At 39.0% G+C, this 9,698-nt stretch overlaps 1 protein-coding gene across 1 annotated transcript; it reads right to left on the bottom strand.

Annotated features, from left to right (window-relative positions):
* Window positions 1–3,330: 3,330 nt before the first annotated feature.
* LOC147689889 (uncharacterized) lies at window positions 3,331–9,322 on the bottom strand. The gene is made up of 2 exons (XM_086939449.1): window positions 9,248–9,322; window positions 3,331–3,958 (listed from the first exon to the last, which is right to left on the bottom strand). The coding sequence occupies exons 1-2, from the start codon at window positions 9,320–9,322 to the stop codon at window positions 3,347–3,349; spliced, it is 687 nt and encodes a 228-aa protein (XP_086795575.1). The 3' UTR covers window positions 3,331–3,346.
* Between the last annotated feature and the right edge of the window lie 376 nt (window positions 9,323–9,698).

Here is a 9,698-nt window from a genome sequence, read left to right as displayed (position 1 = left end):
TCGTAGTAAATACTGTATGTATGGTACTTTATTTGATGCTAACTTGTATGGCTTCTTTGAACTGAATAAAGTGTTTATGACTGACTCACTGACTTCATTGACCATTTATCTGCCATTTGTGATTAGGAGCTCGCTGTAGAAATCAATTTACCATCTGAACAAAGATATGAACATTAATTATCCAAATGTATAGCAAACCTCACAATACTTCACTTTTTACTGAACCTTTTGTCTGATGAAATTAAAACCATCTTATATAAATGCAAACCATATGCCAACCTCTATTATTATCATTAGTGTCTGTCATGACAGAAGAAGCTTTGGAGCACCAATTGATTAGAGGTGTTAATTTAGAATTTAAAGTTGCTCTCCCACTAAGGATGTGCAGAATCCTAGATCCTTGGCTATGGCCTGCTTGGGAGTTGCTGGGTAGCCCATATTAGAGATAAGCATTCACAGATCTTGCAGACTAGATGTAGGCCCAGCTGATGGAGACCTGAATGGTACATGGTAGATAATTTCATGTGAAAGGCTGTCCAGAAGCCATATAAACCTGCAGCCCTGTGGACTAAGACCAGTCTTGAAGCATCTCTGAATGATCTGCACCATGATAACTTTCATTATGTGTCTGGGATAATGAACGAGTGTGTCGTGAGCCTACACTACCACCTCAACTTGCTTCCTGGACACCTGGCCCACTGGCTACTATTGTGTCTGATTTTATTTACTCAACATTTCCAACATTAATTGCAGACCTCTTCAGTTGACTGTATTTTTTGAATTACTGTGTTGTCTTTTCTGTGACGTACACATCCACTGTCACCTACTTAAGTCACTCTTCTCAACTCCATCAACGAAATGTGTGTAATTGAAATACCACAGCTTTGAAAGGAGGAAGTATAGAATGGCCAGCACAGTTCTCTGGCATAATGTGGCGCAGGTTTTGACCTCCATCTTACATTTTTTTAAATATTATTTGTGAATAATGGATAGGTTGGTACAAGGTAACAAAACAAACCATAATTTCACAAGCAGCATGGGCCCTAACACTGAAGGTGCTCAAAGACAGCATTCAAAATTAGATGAAATGAGGTAACCTATATGCTGCAGACTACCTCTAAAAACTGATGGTCCTGCAAGCTTTCAGATGTGTAAGCTGCTCTCTTGTAGTAGTAGTAGTTTTAAAATCGTCATGGCATCTTGCACAACACATATTTCCTGCAGATATTTTGAAATTGACTGTGGCTGTCCAAGTCCACTTTGAATAAGTTGAAAGAGGCTCCCCAAAGCTGATGCACTTTGTTCTACATGTGCTCTAGTTAACTGTGATTATCTGAACAGGCAGCAGCCTCTTCTGATCTTGAACTTCCTGGAGTTCCTGGACTTCAGGCACTCTAAAAGCAAGTACTTCCAGCAAGGAGGTCGCTGCCCCACACGGTTTTGGCCGAACCTCTCTGTGGGTCAGGTTAAGACTCACAGAGAGTCAAATCCCAGGATAAGAGTAACTCAAGCAGAGGAGGACTAATCCTTCCAGTGTTCCTCCAACAGGCAGGGTTGCTTCTATCTGTCAGGTGTCAATGTCTTTCTCCCGCTTCTAACTGACTAGTTCTGAAGTGCCAGTAGGCCTGATGGCATGGCTTTTTATAAGAAGGATTAGTTTATTATTGTTAGGTTATCTCAGTGCAAGCACTAACAAGTTCCTTTGGTCTATTTTCCCCTTTTAACTACAGTGTGATGTGGTTCCTGTTTCAAAAGTATGTACAGTGTTACAATGAGTCTCTTAGAACTCTTTCCAAATAAATATCTTGCATGGCTTCAGGCTTCCATGAGAAACTCTTCTACCATCCAGGTCCAACTACCACTAACCTGTTCAGAGGAGTCTACTTTAAAGGCATTTCAGCTTCTGGTGGCTTTTCCACATGATGCTCCACAGAGTAGTGGAGATAGAGTCTGGAATAAATCCCTCCTTGAAAAGATAATGGCACAGGTTTTCACTAGCACGCCTTTTCATTCCTTCCTCCTGGGCATTGTGAGTCTTCCCATTAAATTCCAAGTTTCTGGACAATATGGGCAGTGTTGCTAGGAGTCTTGAACAGATGTGAAAACCTTCGGTCAGAAGTGCCAAAACAAAGTCAATAAACTAATGACTTATTGCAGATGTTAATATGAGATTGTTATTTATTTATTTTTAACCTACTGAAACAGGAGTAATGCAACACAACTGACAGGGTTCAAGAAAGCACTTTAAGATGGATGACACATATTATGAAGTATGGAAACATGTATCATACTCCACAATTTCTAACTGACCTAAAGGGAACATACAGGGTGACCTGTTTGTTTAACGCTGCCTTACAAAGTAAGCTATTGATATCTTTTTGATATCTTACTAATTTCCAATTGAAGCATGAGGCTCTGTGAAACAGTCAAACTAATGTTACAATACCAGGGGTTACATTTCAAGAGCAAGGCACTTAGATAAAAAAGCAAATAATGCATGTTTGGGAGTTGTTTAGTGAACCTCTGTCCACACTAGATGCCAATATTATATAGGTTCAAAACGAAGAAACATAGTGAGAAATACACTAGGTGGATGGGTGTCTTCCACCCTTATCCTTTCTCTCTTCCCCCTTTTTGATATGTTCTTTGCATTTCAGCATTTCTTTCCTTAGATCTGCTATTTGTATCCTGCTACATTCTTCACTGCTTATCACCAGCTTCCTGGTCTATGTCTGGTGTAATATATTCATATTACACCAGACATATAGAGTTGTGTGTAGAAATTAAGGGGGCTACCTAAAGACACAGAAAGAAGCCCACCATGACCATCGCATTTAAGCATATAGCGAAATCTCTGAAGTTCAAAGTACTGCTTTCCCAATATATCAAACGCAACGAGTGTGTGGATAGAAATCATCAGTGTGGATGTGATTTTGATTAGTCTTAGTTCTCTGGACTAGTGAAAGGGAGTTAAGTCCATTTTGAAATGCAATATCTCTCAATGGTGTGCAATATGATCCAGGAGCTGACAATGCAATTTGTTTCTCTAGTGTTCTACATAATTGTAGAAAGAGTGGTTTCACAAATCAATGAAAATGTATTTTTTGAACGGAATGCACTGACCAAGTGAAAATTGATTTATACATTTATTTTAGTATTCACTGCAACTGTATCCATTTTAAAAATGTCAAATCCTAATATCACGATAGAGCTTGAGTGCATAGTTTTAAGGCTCTTTGATTGAAGAGATGTTGGTTGAATGCAGATGCTGTACAACATGCCTTAATAGACAAAGGCTTTTATATGAAGTATTCAATGTCGGTTCCCTTAATACAAACTGCCTGAGCTACTTTCCCTGCTTTTGTTCCTTGTCTTTTCCCTGGCACTTCCCATCATATCTCTGTCCTTGACTCTCTTCATGACCCTGTACTTGTTTTCCATATTCTTGACCCTTTTGCTTTTCCTCTGCTTGATCCTTTTCTAGTTTTTCTCTATAGCCTTGCCACTGGTCTTGTGCTTTGCCACTTCCTTCTTCTTTTTCTTCAGCTTTTCCCTGACCATATTCCTGGCCATTTCCCTGGTCTTTTCCCTGATCTTTTCCCTGACCTTTTCCTTGGTCTTTTCCTTGGTCCTTCCCCTGGTCTTTTCCAAAATCTTTTCCATGACCACATCCCTGGTCTTTTGGCTGGTCTTTTCCCTGACCATATCCCTGGCCTTTTCCTTGGTCCTGTGCTTCACCTTTTCCCTGTGCTACTCCGAAGCCTGTCCCTTGAGCTCCTTGTTTCCCGTACTCCTGGCCATGGCCTTGGCCTGCTTCTTGTTCTTTTCCCTTTCCAGGACTGATTCCTTGTCCTTGCTGCTGGCCATAGCCTTTGTCCTGTGGTTTGTCTTGTGCTTGGTCTTGCTTTTGTCCATATTGGTCTTTTTGAACTCCGGATGTTCCTTCACTTTCTTTTCCCTAGTGAGAAAAGAAAGAGAAAAAGATGGAGAGATGGTCGGTGTTTGGTTCACTAAAATATAATCAAAATCTGTTTCATATTAAGCACAGTTATTTAACAAACAGAAGAATCTACATTACACATGCACAACACACACAATCAACACATTTCCCTGGTGATCAGTGAAGCGAAAACATACACAATACTGAACCTATGAAAAACAAGGATATCCGTCTCATTTGAGCCACCACAATTTCTGTATATTTCAGCAGTTTCAGAGCAAGGATTTTCAGATCCTTAGTCAAAATGATATTTTCATATTTTTGGGCTCCCTTTCTTGTAGCAAAAATTCAATTTGGATGCCTCTTTGTATAAATTAGTATTCTCATATGGCATCTGGTAGTGGCACACTAAGGCAGCTGACCCAATTTGCCTTAATGCAGCACTGGCCCTGATTTTGTAAGGGAACAGCATGTAAGAAAATACAATTATCACAGATCTACTTGTAGTGTATGTTATCACTTAAATTACATGAAAAGTTTAGCTTTTTTGTTTTCAAGTTTTTTTAAAATTTCATACTCCCATAAAGAGATTACATCGTTTAAAGTAGAGCAACTATTTTCCACTTTTTGTAACACCAAAAATGTCTCTGCTATTTGTAAATTTTGATTTATCTAGAAACTAAGGGTAATAGAGTTTCCTGTAAATATATCTCCATTGGAAGAATATTATTAATTCTACTTAAACTACTAAAGGTGCAAGAGTTGTTAAACAAAAATTATTGACGTTAAGATTGGTGGAAACTTGTGATTGTTTGGGAATTCACTAAGTTTATTAGGAATACACATGCAACTTCTTGTCTTGACAGACTGAGGTTCATGTAAATAATGATAGAAGATATATGTGATTTCTTGTATACGAACATGAGAAGGAAGTTCTGTATCCTTTTCATATGTACAGTATACAGTTGCACACATTTGTTTTTGTCTTTTGGGAAAATATTTTTCACCTGTGAGAAGCCCTTTTAGCTACGCCCCTGCCATTTTCTGCCATATTCCCCTCTTCTTATTCCCAGTTTCAGCTTCTCTGCTATGACGGAGAAGCTTGGCCCACCTGTCTCAAAACTTGAAAAATAAAATAGGCTTATCATCGTTTATTTTTCTGATTCTAAGGGTGGGCGAGTCTTGGGGTTGGGGCCATAGCAAGGGCAGTAAAGAGAGGGAGTGGTGGGGACTGTGATCAATGCATAATGGTTTTGCTGGGCATCTCAGGCAGACGAAACCGGCAAAGCGCACTGAGCTGTCTCGAAACCAGCTGCGATGCCAGGTTGGAGACAACAAAGCACAGGCTACCAGTCTCAATGGTAGTGCAAATGTACGCTGCTCAGTGCAATCCTGACACTGCTTTCAAGCATGAGAGCAGCATCAGGATTGGCCACAGGGTAGTCTGGGAGCCTGTGCTGCAGAGAGGGCACAGAGCAGAATAGTGTGGGCAGCAGGTAAGTATGTTCTTTTTTCCCTATTTTAAAAAAAAATGTCTTCATTATTATCCATAACCCCCCCCCCACACCCGCCTGCCACTCCACCGACACATCAGCCATTACTGCCTATTCCCATCCTGAAATGTATTTACTGCTGCTTTTGAAAATCAATGACCTTTGTGAATTGCCACAATGGAGTACATTGTGAATGCTCCCAGTCTTTTAAGGGTTTCCCACTCTGCATTTCTACAACTCATTCTAGATTTACTCACTTGGAAAAGTATGTGTGCATACATTTTTTATACCTATGAAACCAGTTTGTGAATTACAAACATGACTGTACACATAAAATTGCTGCTTTTATGTTTAAAGTGCACTTACATATTCAAATAGGTTTGTAAATTAGACCCTGTGTATACCCTTAGAGAGAGTTTTAATTTCTGTTATGTTGTGTTCCAGTTTTGGGAATTTATAAAGTGCTCCAATTTGCTTATATAAGCTATGATGGCTTCTGTAGGATCTGCACTAGTGTTTTATTTGGTGTTTTTTGTTTCCTGGAGATTATTGATGTGGGGGGAGCAATACTGGCTGATGGGGGATGAACAATACTGGGTTAAGTATTGTCAATACTGTTTGATAGTAGAAAAGTAATACTGGCTGAAGAGGGATATGCAATACTGGCGAAAGCATTACCTATCCTCGCAGATGGTGAATAATACAATACTAGCAGATGTAGTATTGGTTTGAATAACAGCTTTATCAGTAATTTCGGAACCATTTGATGAAGTGCAGTTACTGTGCCACATATCAAACCTCATAATGAGATCCTTAAAGTATTTTTCTATTGCGCTAAAGCCATGGTTCTTGTCTTGAAAAAGGGGGTAAAATTCACAAGTTGCAAGACAAGTGCTGGCTTAGCTTGAGTATCGAATATAATATTTACATTTTAGAAATTGTGGGGCATATTATCAAGGGGGTTTATCTCCGCTTTTTTGGCTTTAAAAGCCAAGAAAGCGGAGATAAAATTATCTCCCTATTACCAAGCTGTCGCTAACACCAGTTAGCGACAGCTAGTAGGAGATAGCGACCATCTTGGGCCCCACTTTGCATGTCAGTGATATTTATCACTAATGAGATGCAAAGTGGGCGTGCCAAGATGTTAGAGACTGAAAACAGTCGCTAACATCGCTATCTCCTATTACCAACTTTTGGAGATATTCGCGCGAAGCGGGAATATCTCCAAAAGCTAACACCTGCCCTGAGCAGTTCTTAGCCATGTTATCCAATGGGAGGTGGATAACATGGCTAAGAGCATTTGCTCGATAATGCATGAATATCGCTGACTTTTCAGCGATATTCATGCATTTCGGCCGTTTTTTATCGCATTTGCGATAAACCTTGTTAATAGCAAGGTTTATCTGCGATAAAAATCGCCGATGTGCGGCGATAATTTTTGTCTCTAAACAAGTTAGAGACAAAAATTATCGCTAGTTGTTGGTAATATGCCCCTGTGTGTTTAATGTAAACTCCAGATCTTTGTCTATTACCTTAACAGTTAAAGATAGGTTCACTGTTATTCTAACTCCAAAGATTCAAAAGTGAATTGTAGACAATTTAGAGCTCTCCTAAAACCCTGAGAGGTCAAGTTCGGGCAATAGAAATTAAGGAGAAGAAAAAATGCTGTGGAAGGAAAATAAGACAAATACAAATAAACAATTAAGAAACCACCTGGAGGCATCTATAGTGTGAATGGGAAGCTATCTTGGTCAATAGTTGGACAACCTACAGAAATGCAACTGATCATTACATACCAGATGAGAAGTCGAAAACATATACTAACAGTCTTCATGCCATAATGGTCGACCAATCGGTCTTAAAATCAGATACGGATCTTCTGAGTACATTGCTACTAAATGTATTCTTATTAGTTCTGAAATCAGCCATGCTCCTCACTCATGCGAAGGGGCATTAATATGTCTGCTATACAAAGAAGGGCGAGCTGGTGATCCCAAAAACTATCATCTCATTGCCCTCCTCAACGTGGAGGGAAAGCTTTTTGGAAAATTTCTAATGAACAATCTGCATGCCTCACTGAAAATCAGAACTTACTCCCTCTCAATAAATCTGGATTCTGGCCTAGATGATGTACACCAGACAATATTGATGCAATTACTTAATTTGTGGATAGTACATTAAACCACAGGAATTTACTGAATAAATTAGTAAAATTGGCAATTGAACACTCATTATTTCAATTTTTGATATCCCTACATGAGGGAACCTGGCTTACAAGGCAGCTCATTGGGAGGTCCCCCTCACTGAAAATGATAACATACAATTGGTTATGCATGATGCATTTTAGCTGCCCTCCTATTTTTTTTACTTATGTATATCATATATAAACTAATATCTTGATAATACAAATGGTCTTTCTCAGTAACTTGCACATATGTCTATCACATATTTGACTTACACAGATGATACTGTCAGCTTTTTAAAAACTCCTGCAGGACTCAAATCTAAACTATTACATCTACAAAATGACAGCCTAGATGATGGTCTAAAAGTGAACGTGGGGAAGACCAAAATCATGCAAGGGCTATTCTAAATTTTGTCTGTGAATTTTTTTGCCACTGAAGATAACCCACTAAAACAACAAATATTATTGCAACTCAGATAACCTATCAGTTTTAAAACCAGATTAAGCATTGTGGCTGCGGACAAGATCATTCCAGAAAATAACCTTCCTCCACTAACAAATCTCAAGAAGATTCCTCAGTCCGAGTGGAGGGTCTTGATTGAAAACCCTCATGAGTAATAGCAGACAGTAGGACCTCAACATTTGCAATCATATATAAATGTAGATTAATATATCAAAACTGATTCCGATTGGCAGCTTGAGGGGATATGGAAGATACAGTGCTCAAAAGACAATCATAAGCCAATCAATTTATTGGTAAATTGTCCAAATGTTTGGACTTTACTTACTTCAGCTACAATTAAAAGCATGATATAATAGAATAATCTATTTGTGGAATCATGTGCTTACTACTTATTTGTATATTTTAATGTTAATTGCCCGGATTGTTGGTGATTATTTATTTATTAAAACTGTTATTGTTGTTAAGGTCATCCTGAATTCTAATCTGTATGTTTTTATTATAGTAAATGAAATATTTTTTTCAACACAATGAATTTGAAATTAATTTATTCACAAGCTCAGCCAGTCAAATCAATCTGACTTTGCATGACATTGTGGATAGCTCTGTGAGAGTTTTAAAGGACACTGGGTACTTGGATGTCAACTGCTTTATATGTCATCTACCTCAGGCCAGGGCACACAAAGCTTAAAGATAGTTTGTCATTACCACAGAGAGTCAGCAGAATTAACAAATTCCCAATTGTAAAAGAGGGGAAACTCTATTGGTGTTTGTGTTAGGTTACAGCCGTTCTAAACTGAATAGGCAATATATAGTATATATATATATACATATATATATATATATATATATATATATATATATATATATATATATATATATATATATATATATATCATGTATAATATTTCTTTGGAGACGGTCATCTTACTGAATAAGTGGAAAATGGCACGTGTAAAGCCACTGCTAAAAAAAGCACCAGCGGACCTAAATGAGTTGCAGAATTACAGACCAATCTCGCTTCTCCCCTGCTGCTCAAAGATCCTGGAAACCCTAGTGAACCAACAACTATTCCTCAATCTGGAACAAAACAAACTCCTGGATCCCTTGCAGTCCGGCTTCCGTGTATCACATAGCACGGAAACCGCACTGCTGGAGGTGACGGATACCATAAGGATGACTCTGGATAGAGGAACCCCAGTGATCATAGTCCTCCTTGATCTGTCAGCAGCATTTGATACCATCTCGCACAAGCAGCTGCTGGACAGATTAGGGGGGATTGGGGTGAAGGGTAGGGCCCTTAGGTGGATAGAAAGTTTCCTATCGGGCCGCACACAGAGCATCCAGTTAGACACCTTTGTATCGCAAATCACAGAGTTGGACAGGGGGGTCCCGCAAGGGTCTGTCCTGAGTCCCATCCTGTTCAATGCATACATGACCCCTCTGGCCGATATCATCAGAGGCTATGGCTTTGCGACCATCTCTTACGCAGATGATACGCAACTAATCGTCCCCATTGAGGAGGACACTATGGCAACTCAACTAAAATTTAGGAGCTGCATGTCTAGCATCGCCAGTTGGATGAGGAGAAATTTCCTACAACTTAATTCCTCAAAAACA

Source organism: Lissotriton vulgaris, chromosome 9, assembly GCF_964263255.1.
Source record: "Lissotriton vulgaris chromosome 9, aLisVul1.2, whole genome shotgun sequence".
Lineage (NCBI taxonomy): Eukaryota > Metazoa > Chordata > Amphibia > Caudata > Salamandridae > Lissotriton > Lissotriton vulgaris.
Note: the sequence above shows the minus strand (reverse complement) of the source record. Positions and strands in the feature narration are given on the sequence as shown.

Excerpts from the sequence above, each read along its gene's own strand:
- LOC147689889 (XM_086939449.1), bottom strand. The coding sequence starts at position 9,322 with ATGGTATCAAATGCTGCTGACAGATCAAGGAGGACTATGATCACTGGG. Across the intron at positions 3,959-9,247 it reads TATCCAGAGTCATCCTTATG|GGAAAAGAAAGTGAAGGAAC; the intron begins GTATCCGTCACC and ends TTTTCTCACTAG.